Below are 23,310 nucleotides of genomic sequence, written 5' to 3' on the forward strand. Positions count from 1 at the left end.
CTTGGCTGAAGCTGCTTCTCCCCTTTCCCCAAGCAAGCTCCAGCCCTGCAGCCATTGAAAAGCCACCCCTACCTTACAGTTGGTCTGGTAGGTAGAGACCTGACCGTGAGCCCCTCTAAAAGTGGTGTGGTGCTGCCTGTGAAGCCTGGCGCTGATGACCATGAGTGCTGCCCGAAGTAAAGTAGGCAAACAAACCTTGAAATCCTGAGCGAAGTGCAGCTCGCCAAGTGCACATCGCTTACATACAGTTGTGAAACATGTCGATGTGATTGCCCGGATGATCCAGAGTGGGGGGACGATTCCAGGGGCAGAGCTTAAAATGAGATGCTAAAGTATTGAAATTAGGTTCCCGACGTGTGGCAGTGGGAAAAGTGGCTTGCCATTGACAGGTGGAGTGGACGATTGCGATGGCGTGAAGCCCATTTTTGGCCTTCTTGCCACATCACCACCAACCAAGACGCCCGACGCCAACAGGACCGGAAAATTCCGGCCAAAGAGTGCATCTCCAGAATCACTTTTTGTAATTTATCATTTTTCCAACTCTATGGAAGGTTGATTCTCATTCATTAAAACTGATCATTTTGAATTTTTCTCCCCCACCCAGACAGTCATTCTGTTGTGACATACACAGGTCCCAATGACACCCTAACAATGACCCCGAAAGAGGTATTTGGGCTGTCTGTTTTGATTTTGTCTCCTTTTCTCTCACAATGACAATGCATGCATCCCCACAAAGGACTTCAAAAGACCTGATCTAAAACCAGAATGACAAGCAGACTGCAAAATTGCTGAATATTACAGGCAGGGTATTACAGGCGAGACTACACTCACCTCCTGCAGCAGGACCACATCGTACTTCTCCTGACTCAGCAACTGGATGATCATTTCATAACGCTCCCTGCAACACTTGCTGAGGTATCGGATTCCCCTGGAACAGAAAGAAAGAGTGGTGAGAGCTGTTGTGTATTTGTCTTTACACAAGACTCATATATCAACACAATGACAGCTGAATTCAGCTGTGTACAGTTTTGCAACATATAGGTTTTAGTCAAGTGTGTCTGATGGAAAAATCAAATGCATTGCTCTAAGTTTGCAGGTTTCCTAAGGGGGAGCTGACTGGGCCTCCCTGAGCATCCTCTTAGCTGAGGTGGTCTCACCATTGCCAGTCTCCAGAGGGGGCGGGGGAAGATGAAGGCTCACCACTTTCACTGCTAAAGGCAAAACTATTTCAGTTAAAGGATTAGCTGTAAATTTTTTTTGTTTTATTGTCTCTACCCATTTGCTTAAGCCAGCAGTGGCGATGACATCGTTTTCAGGAATTTAGTCCACAGCCTAAGGAAGCCCAACATTCAGAGTTTATTGAGCTGCTCAAGAATTTATTGGCATGAATAAACAAATAAAACCACCATCATGCCATTATAATCTCTACATTCAGAAGCTGAGACTGAAGCTCCAAAGAAAGAAAGAGAGGGAACAGGTGGGTTGTTAAGTGTTGGCAAATTCAAGAGGAAACTGCACAGATAGTTGCCAGGGAAAATGATTATGGGCATGAGGGAGGGAGCAGTGAACCCTGTATCTCTAACTTTGGGTGGGTGAGTTTGTTAACTTTGAGACCGATTAGTTGGATCATAATGGTCACTCCCAGTCCTGCACATTCCCCTGTTCCTATAAAAGTATTCTGGGCTATTATTCCATGATCACAACCAGAACCTTCTTGCTCACTATGGATTTTTCCTTCACTTAAATGATTTTCTTGCACAAGTGTAAAGGAAAGAATAGAATTTTGCACAGTCCGAGCTGCACATATTTGTTTGGTTATTTACAGCAGTGCTAGGGGAACTTATTGGTGGATTGTGTTATGGCACATTACACAGTCCAGGGGAGTTCAGCTGCCCAGGCCTGAATCTCTGGAATTCCCTCCCTAGACAACTTCACCTCTCTAACTCTCTCTCCTCCTGATGAAAGGTCATCGATGTCATCCACTGATGCTGTCAAACTTGCTATGTATTTCCAACATTTTCTGTTTTATTTCATATTTCCAGCATCTCCAGTATTGCGTTTTGTACTAACATTTTTTTTAAGGTTAAAAGCAGCTATAAAAATGCAAGTCGCTGTTGTTGAGAGAGGGTGGAGTTACACACACCACAGCATTAATGCAGCTACCTGGAGCTCAGCATCCACATTCCAGCTGGGTTCCAAAACTCCGTTATGTTGCTGTAAGGGACACTAAATGAGGATTGAGCAGTCAGTAGGTAGAGAACCATTGAGGGATACACCCATGGACCACCTACCTGGTTCTGTACATGTATCAGTTTCAGAGATGTACTGGCGAAGCCTCATGGGCAGGCCAGCAACTTACCAAGGCTCCTTCAACAGCACCTTTCAAACCCAAGACCTCTACCACCAGAAGGACAAGGGCAGCAGATGCATGAGAACACTATCACCCGCAAGGTCCCCTCCAAGCCACTCACTAACCTGACTTGGAACTATATACACTATCGCTGGGTCAAAACCCTGGAACTCCCTCCCTAATAGCACTGTAGGTGTACCTACACCACATGGACTGTAGTGGTTCAGCTCACCACCACCTTTTCAAGGGCAACTAGGGATGGACAATGAATGCTGGCCATTCACAAACTGTGAATGAATAAACAGAAAAAAAAATTTCACCTGACTCCTCAACCATAGCTGGGGACTAACAGGGGCGGGCGCGGGGGGGAAGGCATGGTTAAAAATAACAGGCATAACAGAAAATAAAAGTCAATGACCATTAATCATGTGATAGCCCACACAGTGAATGAAGGATACCAAGTTATCTCTCCTTTCTCCTTTCCTAACATCCACATGCAAGAACCAGGATCCTGGCCTGACTATTCTCCTCCCTGGCCCAGCGGCACCAAAGCCAATTGTTGAACCCTTACTGCCATCTTGGTTGAGATCTGTTAGCTCTGCACAGGATTGAACCAGGGATCTAACTGGCTTGTACATCTCGGTATCAAACATGCCAGTGAATTTACAGTGAGCTGTATTATAGAGACAGTTGTATGGCAGAGATGTTACTGGACTCGTAGGCCAGAGGCCTGGACTAATGTTCTGGAGACAGGAATACATCCCATCGCGGCAGCTGGGGGAATGCAAGTTCAATTAATGACTTAATCTGGGATAAAATGGTAGTCTCATTAATAATGATAATGAAACTATCAAATTGTTGTAAAATACCATCTTGCTCATTAATGTCCTTCAGGGAAAGAAATGTGCCATCCACACCTGGTCTGGCCTCCCTGTGTCTCCAGGCCCACAACAATATAATTGACTCTTAAATGCCCTCTGAAATGGCATAGCAAGGCGCTCAGTTTTATCAAACCGCTACAAGAAGCACTGTGTCCATACCTACATGACATAGACTGCAGCGGTTCAAGGGTGCGGATCATCACTACCTTCTTGAGGGCAATTTGGGATGGCAATAAATGCTGGCCTAGCCTGCGATGCTCACATCCCAAGAACCAATAAATAGAAAGAATTTTAATCCATAAATTATATACAATTATTAATAAATAACAGGCAGTCAATTAAATTCACTCCACGTGATACCAAGAAACGGCTGAAGGCACTGGATCATGCAAAAGCAATGGGCCTTGACAATATTCTGGCAATAATACTGAAGACTTGTGCTCCAGAGCTTGCCGCGCCCCTAGCCAAGCTGTTCTAGTACAGCTACAACACTGGCATCCACCCGGCTATGTGGAAAATTGCCTAGGTATGTCCTGTACACAAAAAGCAGGACAAATCCAAATTTGGATGGGCCAATTACTGCCCCATCAGTCTACTCTCAATCACCAATAACATAACAGAAGGGGTCATCAGCAGTGCTATCAAGCAGCACTTACTTAGCAATAACCTGCTCACTGACACCCAGTTTGGTTTCTGCCAGGGCCACTCAGCTCCTGACCTCATTACAGCCTTGGTTCAAGCATGGACAAAAGAGCTGAACTCCCGAGGTGAGGAGAGAGTGAAAGCCCTTGGCATCAAGGCTGCACTTGACTGAGTGTGGTATCAAGGAGCCCGAGCAAAACTGGAGTCAATGGGAATCAGGGGAAAAATCTCCACTGGTTGGAGTCAGTGCAGCTCCAACAATACTCAGGAAGCTTGACACCATCCAGGACAAAGCAGCCCACTTGATTGGCACCCCATTCACAAACATTCACTCCCTCCCTCGACCACCGACGCACAAAGGCACCAGTGTATACAATCTACAAGATGCACTGCAGGAATTCACCAAGGCTCCCTAGATAACACCTTCCAAGCCCACAACCACTACCATCTAGGAGAACAAGGGCAGCAGATAGATGGGAACATCACCATCAGGAAGTTCCCCTCCAAGTCACTCACCATGCTGACTTGGAAATATATCGCCGTTCCTTCACTGTCATTAGGTCAAAATCCTGGAACTCCCTTCCTAACAGATCTGTGGGTGTACCTACACCACATGGACTGCAGCGGTTCAAGAAGGCAGCTCACCACCGCCTTCTCAAGGGCAACTAGAAATCAGCAATAAATGCTGTCCCAGCCAGCAAAGCCCACATCCCATGAATGAATAATATATTTTTAAAATTACAGCATATTAACATTTGCACAATTAATAAAGGTGTTCAAATTTTTGCAATGAAATGCAAGCATTTCAATCCCAGTTTCATCCACACTAATGCCCATCCTGGATTCATTCCCTTTATCAGAATCCCTCTCTGGTTCATTTCCCCCATATTTGTGACCTCCATCCTTTGGGTAGCTTTTATCTCATGTTTGGTGTGTTGCTTTTTGCCTCTTGCTGCTGTTTTACTTTCTTCATTCACTGCTCGGTGTTGTCAGAATGATGTCGCCATACAGAAAAGGCACTGTCATAATTCTGACATGACCTTTAATTATCTATCGGTAATTATTTGCTGTATCTTACAAGGGCAAGTGAACCACTCCTCTGCCAGCAACTGCGAAGCAAGGTTTTCTATCTCTGGGTAACCTAAACTTATCGATAACTCTCCCAATGCTCTTGTGCATGAAGATTTTTTAAAACCTGCTCCTTAATGCAGAAAAGGTTAAGAGGAGATTTAATAGAGGGGTTCAAAATCAGGAAGGGTTTGACAGCATAAATAAGGAGAAATTGTTTCCACTGCTAGGAGGTCTGCTAGCCAGATGACACATATTTTCAAGTATAGGAGAGATTAGGAGAATTTCTGTTTATGCAATGAGTTATTATATTCTGGAATGCCCTGCCTGAAAGGGTGGTGGAAGTAGATTAAATAACTTGCAAAAAGAAAATTGGATAAATACTTGAAAAAGATAGAATTTGCAGAACTATGGGAAAAGGGCAGGGGTGTGGGACAAATTGCAAACAGCCTGCATAGACATGATGGGCTCAATGCCTCCCTTCTATCCTGCATCATTCTAAGATTCTTGTCCTATTTCCTATACCTCCAGCCTTATAAATTGGCAGGTTTCTGTGTGGGGTAGGAGGGCGTTGCTGAGCGAAGACGGTGAGAAATGAGTCCAGCGTTCTGCTCACGATTGCTAACTTGCCATCCTACTGTTAAATAGCCTGTCAACACTTACTGTCTGGACTAAGAGGCAGCGGAAGGAAATGGCAAAGTGATATTGCAGAATTCAAGCTGTGCTGGGATCAAGTAACACTCTGATATTCCAAGTAATCTGATAGGACTAGGAACATAGTTTGTTCTCACTTGGCACTTCGTATGAGCAGTTGCTCATCAAGAGTGCTGATGTCTTGCTGAATCCCAAGATCATTTAGACTGTTGCCCAATAACACTAGAATTGTCAATCAACTCCTCAGTTGCGTCAAGCACGAATGCATTATTCCAAATTGTCAGGTCACCGCTGTAGTTTTATGAAACCATAAAAATGATTTAGGATTACTTTTGGTCATCACACATTGCCCTTCTCCAAATGCTGTAGAACAGTAAAATCTCTGTCCCATTTCCCAACCAGGAACAAAGAGATGGGTAACTGCTAAATCTAAATCTTCCAAAACTATGTCCCATAACCATAGCTACTAATAAATTCAAGAGAAAATTCAGGATTTGTTTTGTTCATTTATGAGATATGGGCATCATTTGCAAGGCCAGCATTATTTATTGTCCATCCTTAATTGTCCTAAATAAGTGGTAGTGAACCACCTTCTTGACCCACTGCAGTCCATGAAGTGAAGGTACTCAATAGTGCTATTAGTTAGGGAGTTCTTGTGATCATCAGTGATCATGAAAGAATGATGATATATTTCCATGTCAGGATGGGTTATGACATGGAAGGGAACTTGCAGATGTTGGTGTTCACTTTTAGGTAGTTGAGATGCAGGTTTGGGGGGTGTTGCCAAATGAGGCTTGGCGAATTACTGCAGTCTATCTTGTAGATGGTACACACTGCTGCCACCGTGTGCTGCTGGTGGAAGGAGTGAATGTTTAAGATGGTGTATGGCATAATGATCAAGAGAGCTGCATTATGCTGAATGGTGTTGACCTTCTTGTGTGTTGTTGGAGCTGCATTCATTCAGGCAGATGCAGAGTATTCCATAATACTCATGAGTTGTGCCTTGTGGATGGTGGAAAAGCTTTGGGGAGTCAGGTGATGAGTTACTCACTGCAGAATACCCAGTCTCTGACCTGCTCTTTAAGCCACAGTATCCAAGTGCCTGGTCCAGTTATGCTTTCTGGTCAATGTTGACCCCAGGATGTTGATGAGGGATTCAGTGATGGCATTGCCATTGAATGTCAAGGGGGATGGTTATGTTCTCTCTTGTTGGAGATGCTCATTGACTAACACTTGTGTAAATGTTACTTGCCAATTGTTGTCCAGGTCTTGCTGCATGTGGGCACAAACTGCTTTGTTATCTGAGAACCTGTGAGTGGAACTGAACATTCTGCAATCACCAGGCAACATCCCCACTTCTGACCCAATATTGGAGGGAAGGTCATTGATGAAGCACCTGAAGATGATTGGGCCTAGGACACTACCCTGAGGAACTCCTGCAGTCTGTCCTGGGGCTGAGATGATTGACCTCTAACAACCACAACCATTTTCCTTTGTGCTAGATATGACTCCAGCCGGTGGAGAGCTCTCCTCCCCCGACCTCCCCCCACCACCTGACTCCCATTGACTTCAATTTTGCTAGGGTTCCTTGATGCCAAACTCAGTCAAATACTGGCTTGATGTTAAGGCCAGTCACTCTCACCTTACCCCTGGAATTCAGTTGTTTTCCCCACGTTTGGACCAAGGCTGTACTTAGGTCAGGATCTTAACCTTTTCTTGGTACACCCAAACTAAGCATTCGTGAGGAAGTATTGGTGAGTAAGTGCTGCTTATAACACTGCCAATGACACCTTCCATCACTTTGCTGCTGATCAAGAGTAGCCTAATGGGGTGGTAATTGCCCGGATTGCATTTGTCCTGCTTTTTGTAGACAGGACATACCTGGACAATTTTGTCGCGTAGATGCCAGTGTTTTAGCTGTATTAGAACAGCTTGGCTAGGGGCACAGCTAGTTCTGGAGCACAAGTCTTCAGCAATATAGCCAGAATGTTGTCAGGGCGCATAGCCTTTGCTGTATCCAGTGCCTTCAGTCATTCCTTGATATCACATGGACTGAATCAATTTGGTTGAGGACTGGATTCTGTGATGCTGGGGATCTCAGGAGGAAGCCGAGATGGATTATCCACTCAGCACTTCTGACTGAAGGTGGCTGTAAATGCTCCAGTATTGTTTTTTGCATTTATATGTTGAACTCCCCTAATATTGAGGATGTGTGGAGGATGTTTGTGGAACTTTCTCCTCCGGTTGGTTGCTTAATTATCCACAATCATTTACAACTGGATGCAACATAACTGCAGAGCTTCAATTTGATTCCTGGTTGTGAGATCACTTAGCTCTGGCTATAGCTTGCTGCATCCACTGTTTAGCATGCATGTGGTCCTGTATAGTAGCTTCCCTAGGTTGGCACCTTACTTTCAGGCACACCTGGTGGTGTTTCTGGGATACTCTTCTACACTCCTCATTGAATTAGGGTTGGCCCCTGGCTTGATGGTAATGGCAGACTGAAGTGGATGTCAGACCATAAAGTTATATATTCTGGTGGAATACAATTCTGCTGCTCAGCATCCACAATACCTTATGGATGCTCAGTTTTGAGCTGCTAGATCTGTTCCCACATTCCCACACTGCACTATGTCCTTCAGGATTCAGCCAGCTCTGGTCAGTAGAGGTGCTACATCAGCCACTCTGTGATGTAAACTGAAGCCCCCCACCCAGAGCATATCCTGTTCCCTTGCTACCCTCAGCGTTTCTTCCAAGAGGTGTTCAACATAGAGAGTATTGCAGGAAGTAGGTCATAATTAGCATGAGGTTTTTGTGTCGATCATTGACATGATGCCATGAATCTTCATGAGGTCTACAGTCAATGTAGTCAACGTATTTTTTTTTTTGTGGGATGATATGGGCTTCACTGGCAAGGCCAGCATTTGTTGCCTACACCTAATTGCCCTTGAATTGTGTGGCTTGCTAGGCTATTTCAGATGGCAGTTAAGAGTCGACCACAATGCTGTGGATCTGGAGTCACATGTGACAAGACTGGGTAAGGATGGCAGATTCCCTTCTCTAAAGAACATTAGTGAGCCATCACTGAGACTAGCTTTACATTCCAAGTTTATTATTTGAATTTTTAAATTCCACCAGCTGCCATAGTAGGATTTGAACCCATGTCCCCAAAGCTGGATTACCAGTCCAGCGACATTACCACTACCCTCTCCCCATATACCATTGCTGCCTCCACCTCTAGCTGTTCTGTCCTCCAGGTGGGAAAGCACATACCCAGGGGTGGTTTGGAGAAGTATGGAACATTGTCCTAAGATAAGCTTTAATGAGCATGTCAGGCTGTTTGCTTGACTAGTCTGTGGGCAGCAATTTTGTCACAAGTGCTCAGATGTTAGAGCAGGACTTTGCAGGTTCAACTAGGCTGGGTGAGCCTTCGTCGTGTCTGAATCCAGTGGCTAGGTCGATGCTGGATGTCTGGTTTTATTCTTATTATGCAGTTTCGTAACAACACTGTGGTTCTGGAATCAGGCCAGGCAAGGACAACAGATATCCTTCCCTTAAGGATAGGCTTTTACAACATCTGATTACTTCATGAGTCACCATTACTGTTACTAGCTTTTTAGAACATTCACTGAATTAACCAGCTTCCATGGTGGGATTTGAACTTACCTCTATGAATCATTAGTTCAGGCCCCTGGCATACTAATCCAGTAACACAGCCACAATGCTACCATTCCAGAGGGTGGTTAGAATGTGAAACTTGCTACAACAAGTAGTTGAGGCAAGTAGTATAGATGCATTTAAGGGGAACCTGAATTAGCACCTGAGGGAAAAAGGAATAGAAAGACATGCTGATGGGATTAGATGATGAGGGGTGGGAGGAAACTCATGTGGACTAGTTGAGCCAAATGACCTGTTTTCTGTGCTATAGATTCTATGTAATTCTAGGTAAATACGTAATCCTGCTGTGGCTTAAAAAATACTCTTACATAAAACTTGTAACGTGGGAAGAATAGGAAGGGTTGGATAGGTTACAGCAATATGTCCATATGCCTTCCTCCTCTTTCCCACAAATGCCTATAGCCCTGGGCAGACCTGCCAACTCTGGGTTACTGCTGCTTTTGGGAATATGTAGATCTCGACCAAACACCAGCAAAGGCCTCATCATTGGCCTGAATATCCCTCGGCTGGAAGGAAGGTGCAGTAGGGAAAACGGACATAGAAAAAAAATAGTTTTAACCAACAGCTAGGACCATAGAAAAGTTACAGCACACTCAGCCCATCTTGTCCATGCTAGCCCAAGGACACCCAGGTGCTCTTTCTAATCCCACCTTCCTGCACCCGGCCCATAGCCCTGCAGTTTACAGCACCTACTTTTAACTGCTACTCAGTGCCTCCTGCTGGGAAGGGTACATGCAGACATCGTGACGGGGAAGGTTCTGGCTTGACAGTGATGCCTCACCACAGATCCTACAAAGAGTTGCCATCGAGGCACACACAGGAAGATCAGTTACTGGGAGGTTGCTGGTGCCCAAGGGACTGTAGGCCGCAACGAGAGGAAACAAAATTGAAAGGGTGACCAGTGTAATACTGAACTTGAATGGCAGATCCAACCAACCTAATTAATGTAAAGGATGGTATAACATATTTAACATGTGGGTAAAAGCTCACTAAAATTAAAGATGTCTGCTTGTGACAAGTAGTAAGCGCGCATATCTAAATTTGAATAATGCATATGGAGTCATACCGCACAGGACAGTCCATTTGCTCTTTTGTGCCTGTGTTGACTCTTTGAAAGGACTATCCAATTAGTCTCACTCCCCTACTCTTTCCCCATAGCCTGGAAATTTTTCATTTCATATTTATCCAATTTCTTTTTGAAAGTCGCTATTCCACACCCTTTCAAGGAGTATATTACAGGTCATAACAACTCGCCGTATAAGAAAAATATCTAATCTTCCTTTTGCTCCTTTTACCAATTACCTAAAGGTTCCAAAAAAGCTGCCTTTATAAAAGCAACACTGCACAGTGAGGTGGCAGGGACTGTTTGAATATACTGAGCAAGAAGGCTGAAACAGGGGTGGGGTCGAGGTAGGTTCCGAGGGTAAAATTCACAACCCATTCAAACACACAGAACACAGGTCCTGGTCAGCACAATAAACTGCAGGAAAAACTCAAGACTTACCAGCAATTGAGAGTGAACACTCTGAACCTTACAGCAGGTGCCTCCGACATGGTGACAGGCTCACAAGGTCAAACACCAAAGGTACTTCATAAAAAGAAAGAAAATTACTTTACATTTCTGCAGCATAAGACCTCTGTTTATCTGACACAGCGAGTGAGATGGACAAATGCATAACAGCTTATCTCAAAGTTCAAGCTAATACACACCAAAAATTAATTGTTTTCCCCTCGCTCAATTTAAAGTGCTTGTGGGAATTGACATGAATATTTTTTAAGACACGCACCCAAAATATTTGAAATGAGATCATCTTATTATGTTTTATATTTATATTTGCTTTTCTTTCCCCATCTTCACAATGCCTAGAACTCGGTGGGTGGGCTAACAGGTGCCACGATCATGCCCAGGGGGCTCCAGAGATCACCCAGTTGTGACAACCTCCATTAGTCTCTTTCCTTTGCCTCCTGCAGATGTCCGTCTCCTTCTGGTTAAACTCCTTGTGTTTCGCATCAAGAGCTAGCTCACACTTGCATCCATCTGCAGCCTCCTCTCTCCCAGAAGCTGATGCCTGAACCCATCCCCACAGTCTCCTTACTTCAAACTGTGTTTAGCCCACACTTGGCTCCACTATTTAAAACAGATAGATTTCTGTAGCTAGAACATCCTGCCTGTCCTATTCTGCTGCCCTGAACGCAGCTATCCAACAGAGAAAAGTACCCATCAGCATATGAGATTTGAAAGTGTTGTCTCAGCCGCATCGTTACTGATATTGGCACATAGTCTTCACGCCATCAGGTTTAGTAATTCCTCTAAGTGAAATTAGCTGCACTTGTGGTCAAAAACCTCCAACACCTCAGGAAGTGCCACTCAAAATGGCACATCCCACGTCACCTTTAACCAGCATTTTAAAAGTACAAAACATGAATACTTACATTTATATAGTGCCTTGTGTCGTTGAAAGTCTCAAAGAGCTTCTCAGAATGAATTAGTGTTGCGGCGACTGATGGGATATAAGCAAAATATGGAATTGGAGATAAATGAGGGATATAGGCAATCATACAGATGAGACCATGGATGATTGGTGCAACTAGGAGCAAACACCTGTCCCCCTCTCCGATCCATCCTATTATGTTTAGTATCATGTGATGCTGCAGTGTGATTTCACTTCCCCTTTAACACACAGTGCTTCCTCAGCAGAATTACGCAGCAGAAGCCTACATGCTTCAGTCCACAGGCAGCCAGGATCCAATAATCAAGTCATCACCTTGTCTACAGTGATAGCACCCAGTCACAGGACATCAGTGGCACAATGGAAAGGTTAAAAAAAAACGGTCCTGTTTAAAAACCAGGGCATATTTTGGTAATTAAGATGAAAAACTCAGCCCAACAAAATGAACTTTTGCAAAGATATAAAAGATATGATCTCTAACCAAAAACAGCATCAAATATCAGCCCATGAAGTCAAACCTAAATGTGAGAAGTCATCCAGAGTATATCGCAACAGAAATTTCATCAAGCTTCCCTTGTACAGTCCTGTAATCACTCTCAAATATCATAGCTTCCCCCATTCATCTCTGGCATTTACAACATCACATGATGAAACTTTAAATTGCCTGCCTGTTGAGGTAGATGTAAAAGATCCTATGGCCCTAAATTCATACAGCATAGAAGGAGGCCATTTAGCCCATCAAGCCTGCTTATTAAACGTCATGCTTTAATCTCCTTCTCTTACCTCATAGCGCTGAATATTTCCCATTTTCAACAAGTCACTTTTAAGAGTCACTGTTCAATCTGCTTCCAACCCCATTTCAGGCAGTGTATTCCAGATCGCAACAACTCAATGTATCAAAACATTTTCCTTATCCATCCTTCTCACTGCATCTCTTGAGGTCCTGTGGCTGGGAGCAATCTCTGCAGAGAAGGTGATGGATTGATTGTTGGATCAGGTGCTCTTGGGTGCTAGTGGACTGAAGCGTGTAGCATTCCTGTGTGTTAGAGGGGAATGAAATCATACATGATGCTAAAGGTTATAATAGGATGGATCAGAGAGGGAATTCTCCTTCTTCCAGTTATCGTAAATTGGAATCCTCTGGTTACTGACCCTCCTGCTAATGGAAACAGTTTCTCTTTGTTTACTCTATCCAAACTTTCAAATTTGAATGCCTCTTAAAACACAAATCTTTAAAGATCAGGGCATTTTGGAGTCCGAGCCAAGATTCCTCCCTCAACCAATACATCAAAAACAGATGATCCAGTCAGCCATCCAGCCGCTGTTTTGTGGGAATTTGCTGTGTATAAATTGGCTGTTGTGTTTGTTGCAATGAATTAACTGCACTTTGAAAATTATGGCTCCTGTACCGCTTACAGTTGCTGCTGATGGAGCTGTGAAACGTTCTGGGATATCGAGGGCCTGACCAGCTGCTCTATAAATGCAAGTTCTTTCTTTCAGCTGGTTTTTTGAAGTTGCTCAGACTAAATTTGCAAAACAGGTAATATTCGCATCATACAAGTGGCGGCCGCTGACCATCTCCCAACAACAGAGAATCAATCATTGCCCCTTGACAATCAACAGCATTACCATGGGTGAATCCCCCTCTATCAACATCTGGGGGCTACCACTGACCAGAAACTGAACTGCACTAGCCATGTAAATACTGTGGCTACTAGAGCAGGTCAGAGGCTGGGAATTCTGCGATGAGTAACTCACCCCCTGACAAGGCACAAGTCAAGATAGAATGATAGAATACTCTCCACATGACTGGATGAGTGCGGCTCCAACAAAACTCAGAAACTCAACACCATTCAGGACAAAGCAACCCGTTTGATTGGCACCCCATCCACCGCCTTCAACATTCCCCCCCTCCACCACTGATGCACAGTGGCAGCAGTGTGTACCATCTAAAAGATGCAGTGCAGCAACTTACCAAGGCTCCTTCAACACCACCTTCCAAACTTGTGACCTCCACCACCTAGGGGGACAAGGGTAGCAGACACATGGGAACACCACCACCTACAAGTTCCCCTCCAAGCCACACACCATCCTGACTTGGAACTATACCGCCATTCCTTCACTGTCGCTGGGACAAAATCCTGAAACTCTCTTCCTAATAATGTGTTTGACTCATAACTGCCCTCTGAAATGGCCTAGCCACTCAGTTCAAAGGCAATTAAGGATGGGCAACAAATGCTGGTGTTGCCAGCGACGCCCACATCCCATAACAGAATAAATTAAAATTAACAGCACTGTGGGTGTACCTACAGAAGAGTTCTATATATAGGTCTGGAGGGTTATGGACTGGGTGCAGGTCAATGGGATTAGCGGAATAATATTTCGGCACAGACTAGAAGGGCCGAATGGCCTGTTTTCTGTGCTGTAGTTTTCTATGGTTCTAACAGGGATAGCCACGGTTCAAGAAGGTAGCTCACACCACCTTCTCAAGGACAATTAGGAATGGGCAATAAATGCTGGCGTAGCTGGTGACACCCACATCCCCTGAAATAAATTTTTTTTAAAAACCACAATTCACCAATTCTTTGGCTACCCACGGAAATAAATTATACCGGTCTTTCCAACTCAACAGTTGTACTACTGTTGTCTGATGTTCAAATGTACCCCTAAAGGAGGGATGTCAGTACTGGGAATGAAGTCTATCAATGGAATACCAGGCAAGAGGACATAACCACTTCCTCCACACCAAACCCACTGATGCAAATTTTGTGCTGAGAAAAACAAATAGCACTCACCGTTAAGATGGAAAAAATATTGACAGTATCTTCTGGACTCTGGACATGCACAGTTAAATGCAGAAAGCTGGAATTTCTTGTCTGAGTTATTCAGCTCCTCCATATGCTGCACTACCACAGAACCTCGGTGATAGACTCAGCAGTGAAATTGGCATGCAAGGGTGTGAAGCTGCAGCACATACTCACTAATCATGGCAAAGGAAACATCCAGTTGATGCATCCAGGTGTCAGTGAATTTTTCACTGCCTAATTACTGCCAAGCTACCTCCCTGGTACTGTACATGTAATTTTACAAGTGTGGAATCTCATTCCTTTAGAATTTAGTGCATGTCGGAGATTTAAAAAAATTAAAATACATTTCCTCTTACTTTTTTCTATCAAAAGAACGAGCGTGAGTAGAAGGTCAAGGGTAGAAGCATAAGGGTGTGGAAGCACTTGAGCAAGCCTGTCAAAGCATTCAAAAAGGTTTGCCTGATCTTCAATCTCAACTCCGCTTTCCAACCCTATGGCCATAATCGCTTATTCCCTTATGCCCAAAATCTACCATCTCAACTTTGAATATACTCTCACCAACTGAGCATCCACAGCCCCTTTGGACAGAGAACTCCACTGATTGAGATTCCTCATTTCTCTTCAAATTTCTCCTCGTCTCAGTCCTAAATGGCTGACCCCTTATCCTGAGACTATGCCCAGAGTTTTTGACTCTCCAGTTAGGGGATTCAGCCTCTCAGCATCTAACTTGCCAAGTCCTTAAGAATCATAGATAAGGAATTATCAATCAGATCACCTTGCAACCTTCAAAAACCCAGGAAATATAGGCCCATTCTAGTCAATATCTCCTCATTGGATTGATTCCTGTGATCCTATCCTATGAACATTCACTGTATTCCCTAAAGAGAGAGAATGGTAAAGAGGAGGTAGGAGGCACGTGTGCGAGGGAGGAGGTGCGTGCGCTATGGAGGGAGGAGGCATGCACGCCTATGCACATGCGGGAGGGAGGAGGTGCATTTGTACGAGTGTGAGTGAGCCTGTTAAGTGTACGAGTGAGTGAGTCTGTGCGAGTCTACAAGTCTGTGTACATCTGTGCGAGCCTGTGCAAGTGTGCGGATGAGTCTGCGTGCGTGCGAGCGTCTGCGTGCGTGCGAGAGTCTGCGTGCGTGCGAGAGTCTGCGTGCGTGCGAGAGTCTGCGTGCGTGCGAGAGTCTGCGTGCGTGCGAGAGTCTGCGTGCGTGTGAGAGAGTTTGCGCCAGTGTAAAAGTGAATGAGCCTGTGAGCGAGTGAGTGTATTTGTGCGAGTCTCAGAGTCTCTGTGTGAGTGAGTCTGTTTAAGTGTACGAGTGAGTGAGTCTATGCGAGTATGCAAGTCTGTGGGCATCTGTGCTACTCTGTACGCATCTGTGCTAGTCTGTACGAGTGTACAAGTGAGTGTGTGCTAGTGTGCCAATGGGTCTGTGAGTGTGAGTCTGCATGTATGTGTATGAGTGAATCTGTGTGCGAGGCGACGCCAGGTGCGGGCCTGAGGGGGGGGGGGCGGCGCCAGGGTGCGGGCCTGAGGGGGGGGGCGGCGCCAGGGTGCGGGCCTGAGGGGGGGGGCGGCGCCAGGGTGCGGGCCTGAGGGGGGGGGCGGCGCCAGGGTGCGGGCCTGAGGGGGGGGCGGCGCCAGGGTGCGGGCCTGAGGGGGGGGGCGGCGCCAGGGTGCGGGCCTGAGGGGGGGCGGCGCCAGGGTGCGGGTCTGAGGGGGGGGCGGCGCCAGGGTGCGGGCCTGAGGGGGGGTGGCGCCAGGGTGCGGCGCCAGGGTGCATTCTATAGGCCCCCAGACAGTCAGGGAGAGATAGAGGATCAGATATGTAATCAAATTTCAAAGTGTAAGAATAAATAAGGCAGTAATAGTAGGGCATTTTAACTACCCAAATATTAACTTGGATAGCTTTAGTGTTCAAGGTAAGGAGGGAGAAAAATTCTTAAGTTGCATCCAAGAGAATACAGGGCTATGGGCCAAGTGCTGGAAAATGGTATTAGAATAGATAGGTGCTTGATGGCTGGCACGGACAAGTTGGGCCGAAGGGCCTGTTTCTGTGTTGGATAACTCTATGAGAACTTTTTTAGCCAGTACATAGAAAGCCCAGCAAGGGAGGGGGCAGTTTTGGATCTAATATTCGGAAATGAGCCCAGGCGGGTGGAAGGCGTATCAGTAGGGAAGCATTTTGGAGATAGTGACCATAACTATCCTAAATCTAACCAAGTTATGGAAAAGGATAAGGCTGGGCTGGGAATAAAAGTTCTAAACTGGGGAAAAGGTTAATTTTACTAAGATGTGATCTGATTTGGCCCAAGTGGACTGGGAGCAGCTACTTGCAGATAAAACTGTGTCAGGGCAGTGCGAGGCATTCAAGGGGGAAATAGGAGAGTACAGGGCAAATATGTTCCCATAAAGACAAAGGGGGTGAGCCAAGTCCAGAGAACCCTGGATGTCAAGGGACATAAAGTTTACAATTAAGAAAAAAAGAGAAGCTTATGGCTGATATCGAGGGCTCAATACGGCAGAGTCCCTAGAGGACGATAAAAAGTGCAGCAGGGAACTTAAAAAGGAAATGAGGAAAGCTAAGAGAGTGCATGAGAAAGCATTGGTGGGTCGAAGAAAGGAAAACCCAAAAGGGGTTGTAGATGGTGGGCAGGCTTTGGGGAGTCAAGAGGTGAGTTACTTGTCACAGGATTCCTAGCCTCTGATCTGCTCTTGTAGCCACAGTATTTATATGGCTAGTCCAGTTAAGTTTCTGATCAATGGTAACCCCCAGGATGTTGATAGTGGGGGATTCATTGATGGTAATGCCATTGAACGTCAAGGGGCGATGGTTGGATTCTCTCTTGTTGGAGATGGTCATTGTCTGGCACTTGTGTGGTGTGAATGTTACTTGCCACTTGTCAGCCCAAGCCTGGATATTGTCCAGGTACAATTTCACAGCCAAGTGGCAGCCATCGAGTAAAAATCAATGCGCTGTGCACACATATAATTAACATTGGCATCAATTCCCTAATATGGTCAAAATTACCAATAAGAGCAACTACTCACAAAATTGAAATTGCACTTCCCTAAACCCCCATCCCCAACCCTCATCACCAGTAACTCACCCAGGGGCCATTCCTCATGTCTAAGCCGGGACTGCATTATCACATTTTCCGCACATTGTTCTGGATTGTGTAGTCAGCAGCAAAGCGACTTACTACTGACAACAAAGTTGCCAACAAAGATCCAGCGATCCTTGTGTGTGGATTTCCCCTTCCCTGATGCTTATTTCAGTCTGACACCAGGTCAAGGGGATCTCAAGCTGTCCCACAACTCCAAGCTAGTTCACACACTAGCGTCTAAAATGCAACTTTCTTTCTAAGTAACAGCATGGAATCTTATTTTGTACTCTTTTGGTTTACAGTTCTGGTACTGCCAAGTACAACCTTACCTCACGTTTTACAAAAACCTATTCATTTCGAAAAGCTTGACAGAGATGAGAAGCCTTTCACACCACTCTGTAATTTCCGTTACTGCTCTAGGAAACTACGGCCTTGTTGGAAACAATCTTCTTCTGCATGTACTATCATACTCACCCCTGTTCTGACAAAGGCTTTGTTTCAAAAGCATTCCCTTACCGACAGTACTGAGAACATGGCAGGAGAAGGAAGGCTTTCTTGAGAACATGATTTAAACTAATCTTCCCATATTACAGTTTTGTCTCTATTAGGAAGAAACACAGTCCACTCTGGGAAATGGGATACGCCACTAATTTCATATTAGAAAAGACAAAATAGAAACCTTGTACAGGGGATCTATAAAGTGCCTATCACAAACTCAAAATGTCCTGAAACACTTTAAACCAATTGAGTAATTTTGTGGTTTGGAGACAGTTTTAAAGTAGGAAACCTTGTGCATAACAAGCCTCAGAAACAGTAATATGACGATGAACAGTGATATTGATTGAAGATAAATATTGGTTCAGGCACCAGGAAGAATTTTCTTACTTTTCTTCGAATAGTGCCATGGGGTCTTTTACATCCACCTGAGAGGGCAGACAGCATCCAATCTGAAATTCAGCACCTCCCACAATGCAGCGCTGCCTCAGTACTGCACGGCAATGCAAGTGTCACCTCAGGTTGTATGTTCAAGTCTGGATTGGGGCTTGAACCCACAACCATCTGACTTGAGGTGAAAGTGCTATCATCTAAGCCATGGGTGACACTCAATGAGAGAGAGGCGCAGTGCCGAATGAGCCATCTCCTTACAGGGAAGGAAGGAAGAGCTGGTGTCATTATAAACAGCATCTGGCCTGCAGTCTGTATACTGGAAGCAAATCACTTGCCTAACTGGAGGCAATCTAACTCACGACTATTCATTGCACACGGTCTGAGTTTACATTAATAATAAATAAACTGATATAAAAACAAAAAGCTAAAAGCTACTGCGGATGCTGGAAATCCAAAACAAAAACAGAATTACCTGGAAAAACTCAGCAGGTCTGGCAGCATCGGTGGAGAAGAAATCAGTTAACGCTTCGAGTCTTCATGACCCTTCGGCAGAACTGAGTATAGTTAGGAGAAAAGTGAAATATAAGCTGGTCTAAGGTGGGGGGGCGGGGGGAGAGAGAAGTTGAGGGTGTGGTGATTGTGGAGATAAGCAAGCAGTGATAGGAGCAGATAATCAAAAGATGTCACAGACAATAAACTGATATCACTAACCATAAATGAAGCCATTCCTGATTATGACAAACCTTAGTTAATCCGTCCTCAATCAGTTCGACATGACAGTCAACTACACCAGCACCATTTTTGCAGAGAATGAAAAAGGACCTTCTAATCAGGGTACGTAGCCTGCAATCACAAAGCCAGCAAGGACTCCCAGCATAATGGCCTACTTTAGTTATCACTATGATGTTGGTTCAACAGTGGTGAGACACCTAAAAATTTCAAGCAGAACTGCCCCTTTAAGTTACAGTGTTTAAAACTGGGACCTAAAAGAATTTTGACAAAACTCTCCTGTCTATCAATGTGTCTGAGAGATGTCCTGTAGCTTTGCCTATCCATCTACATGATAGGTTGAAGCTACAGTAAATCTACTGCAGAGGACTGGATTGGGAATCTTCTTTGTTACAAGGAATTTGTTCTTGCCATCAGTTAACTTCCAATGGCTTTGCACACAAGGAATCAAGACCCAGTGTTGTGTTCAGGTGATAAGTGGGCCAAGAGTAGATGTTGGATAGCTGGCTTAGGATGTGCAGATATGGATCAGTCACAATGTCCGAAAATCAGGCCTTTTTGTCTCATGCATCCATTCTAAATGATATCCGCATTTATAATAGAAACTGCCTATGTAAACGAGTCACACTGCAGTTACATGTGCCGATTAGTGATGGCACTGCAGCATTTCTATTGGGGATCAGAACATCCACAATGTGACAAGTTTTCAAGGACTATAAATGTAGACATAGCAATTCACAGAAAGGAATGCAAACATAAGATTTTTATTACAGAAAAGATAAAAGGCCTAGATTTTGCAATAGTAATGACAGGGAAACTGTCCATTTTTGCAGTCAATACTCCTCTGAAACTGACAGCAACTTCTGTAGTCTGGACATGGGGAGTTAAAATCCAGAGTGATTCTATGCTTCTCCATAGGGTGCGCTGTTGAAGACCCTGCCAGACTGCAATCAAGTAGAAAGCAGCAAATTGATGTGAACTTGATCTTATACTCTATTTGTCTGGTTGTAAAAGCCCTTGAAAACATTGAATAAGGTGTAACTGAGTTTTTAAAAGTATACTAATTTCATAATTACTGCTGAACAGCAGTAATGTCCCTGAAAAACTAATTTTGTATTTGTGGAATGTCAAATTTCTTCATTTTGATTAAAAAAATACATATTTTAAATTTTTAAAAAGGTTATGATATTTCAGCCTCTACCTCAACTCTATGTGCATGTTCTAATCATTTATTTGACTCTAATTTTTTTTTCACTTCTAATTAAAATCTCAGTCATTTTACTTCCTAGTTTGCTGTCTGTGAAAATACTTCAATTTGACTGGCTACTTACCCTGTTTGATGACATCATTTTGCTGGATGCTTGGAGATCCCCTTGACTTGGCACTAGATTCAAATTGGTGTTAGGAAAGGGGAAATCCATTCCACAGAGAAGGCTAGATCTTTGTGGGAGTCACCTCACTGCTGACTGTGAAATCTGGCCCATCTAAATAGCAACTTTCATATTCTCAGGATGACCCAAGGCACTGAAGATTCAATTAAGTGTATGTGAAATGTGCTCACTGTTCTGATGTAGGGAAACATTGCAGTCAATTTTGCACACAGCAAACAACAATGAGATAAATGGCTGATTAATTTATTTCTGATTATCCTGTATGCTGGTTAAATAATACTACCTTACACTACTTTGAAATAGTAGCAGGGGCTTTTTTCATCCGCTCAAGAGGACAGGCATCTCATCCAAAATGTAGCACTTCTGACAATGCAGCATTCCCTCTGTCTGGCACTAAGATGTTAAACTGGATTACACGCTCAAGAGTGAGACTTGGACCCACAAGCTTCAAACTCAGAGATGAAAGTACAACCACTGAGCCAAGTCTGACACATTACAGCTTTTCCTCTCCTAAAAACAAAATTTTCAGTTCCACAGGCACCAGCCTCACAACCCGATCTTTCTTATAACAGCCAGTCACAGGAAAGTTTAGACAGCAAATTCTGGAAAGCTATTTGACTGTGAAAGACACCACAGTCAAGCTCAATCCTGTTATCAATGACAATGCATAATCACTATCTAACTGTTTAGCAGAAATGCAATCCTGGAATACTTCTCTCTCTTTAGCCCAGAGATGCCAAAGATGTTTGGAGTAGCTCCACTATAGCCTGGTTGGCTTTAGTTAACAGCACAGACCGGGAATCAAACTTGACAGCAGCATATGGCCTATACAGCACAGCCACCCATTAGGCTCAACTTACATGGCTCAACATTGAACAAGTTTAAATCCACACCACAAATCGGAGGCTCTTCCTCAGCAACCCTGAATTTGTACATTTGCACAAGTGGTATCACTAGTTCAATGGCAGCAGATAAAAAAACAAGAGACTGTTTCAAAGGCCTCTGTGTAGCTATTGATGTAAATAGCATTGATGAGCCGGCAACCAAACCAAGAGCTGGAAGTGATAGAGTAAAGCATAAAACAATGCAACGTTCAAACGATCTCTAAATGATCACGTGAAAGACTGGATGAGGCCAGTTTTGAAACCACTCATTAATATACTTTTCCATGAGCTGCCTACACAAGTCATGGAGAAAGAGCAAATTTGCATGCCCCTGATTCACAACAGCATCCCACTGGAAGCAACCAGTGACTGTAACTGCAAATATACCAAAGAATAGCTAACAATCTGGATATAACACTGGAGCACTTTCACCCCACAGACTGCAGCTCAACAAGACCCACCCTCTCAAGGATAACTAGTGGACTAGAAAGCAAATGCCAGCCTTGCTAGTGATGGGGAGGGAGGGGGGGTTGGGGAGGGGAGGGAGGGGGGTTGGGGAGGGGAGGGAGGGGGGTTGGGGAGTTTTGGGCCGGGGAAGGAGGGGGAGGGGCCGGGGAAGGAGGGGGAGGGGCCGGGGAAGGAGGAGGAGGGGCCGGGGAAGGAGGGGGAGGGGATGGGGAAGGAGGGGGAGGGGCCGGGGAAGGAGGGGGAGGGGCCGGGGAAGGAGGGGGAGGGGCCGGGAAGGAGGGGTGGGGCCGGGGAAGGAGGGGTGGGGCCGGGGAAGGAGGGGTGGGGCCGGGGAAGGAACGGGGAAGGAGGGGGAGGGGCCAGGGAAGGAACGGGGAAGGAGGGGGAGGGGCTGGGGAAGGAGGGGGAGGGGCCGGGGAAGGAGGGGGAGGGGCCGGGGAAGGAGGGGGAGGGGCCGGGGAAGGAGCCGGGGAAGGAGGGGGAGGGGCCGGGGAAGGAGGGGGAGGGGCCGGGGAAGGAGGGGGCGGGGCCGGGGAAGGAGGGGGAGGGGCCGGGGAAGGAGGGGGAGGGGCCGGGGAAGGAGGGGCCAGGGAGGGAGGGGAAGGGGCCGGGGAAGGAGGGGGAGGGGCCGGGGAAGGAGCCGGGGAAGGAGGGGGAGGGGCCGGGGAAGGAGGGGGAGGGGCCGGGGAAGGAGGGGGAGGGGCCGGGGAAAGAGGGGGAGGGGCCTGGGAAGGAGGGGGAGGGGCCCATGATGGAGGGGGCGGGGCCTGGGAAGGAGCCGGGGAAGGAGGGGGAGGGGCCGGGGAAGGAGGGGCCAGGGATGGAGGGGGAGGGGAAGGGGCCGGGGAAGGAGGGGGAGGGGTCGGGGAAGGAGGGGGAGGGGCCAGTGGGAGAGGGGGACGGGGAGAGGGGGAGGGTCCGGGGGAGGGGCGGGGCTGGGGGAGAGTCCGGGGGTGGGGCCGGGGGAGGGGGAGGGCCCGGGGGAGGAGGTGGGGCCGGCACTAGTGATTAGGGGGCGGAGCTTGCATGGTCCTGGATTCCCTTCCTTCCGCCGTCCACTTCCATCGGCTAGCTGTGATGTTGATTAAAGGGATACCGCGCCGACAAGCCCTGCTCCACCGTCCCCGGGCCTCCCCGAGAGCGGGTACCGAGTACTGACCGTCAGCAGCTCCGGCGAAACTGCTCCAACTCCTCATTCAGCCTGCTCAGCTTCCTGTCCACCGCGCACAGCCCATTGGGTAATGTAGTCCCACCCCTCTACTGCTTCCGGTTGGCATCGTGCCGGCCTCCACTGGTGCGGTGGATC

General features: G+C 46.0%; 1 protein-coding gene across 2 annotated transcripts in view; it reads right to left on the reverse strand.

Annotated features, from left to right (window-relative positions):
• The window catches only part of LOC144683609 (sphingomyelin phosphodiesterase 2-like), a 47,836-nt gene extending 26,269 nt beyond the window's left edge, over nucleotides 1-21,567 (reverse strand). The window contains exons 1-4 of one of the 2 annotated variants that reach the window (XM_078546796.1): nucleotides 20,593-21,567; nucleotides 11,690-11,774; nucleotides 10,778-10,836; nucleotides 832-928 (exon numbers count right to left, since the gene is read on the reverse strand). In XM_078546796.1, the coding sequence (XP_078402922.1) occupies nucleotides 832-928; nucleotides 10,778-10,827 (147 nt within the window). In that variant the 5' untranslated portion in view covers nucleotides 10,828-10,836; nucleotides 11,690-11,774; nucleotides 20,593-21,567. Of the gene's footprint in view, nucleotides 1-831; nucleotides 929-10,777; nucleotides 10,837-11,689; nucleotides 12,189-20,592 lie in introns of those variants that run through there. The other variant, XM_078546797.1, reaches the window with a different exon arrangement.
• Between the last annotated feature and the right edge of the window lie 1,743 nt (nucleotides 21,568-23,310).

This window comes from Cetorhinus maximus, chromosome 8, assembly GCF_964194155.1.
Source record: "Cetorhinus maximus chromosome 8, sCetMax3.hap1.1, whole genome shotgun sequence".
Taxonomy (NCBI): domain Eukaryota; kingdom Metazoa; phylum Chordata; class Chondrichthyes; order Lamniformes; family Cetorhinidae; genus Cetorhinus; species Cetorhinus maximus.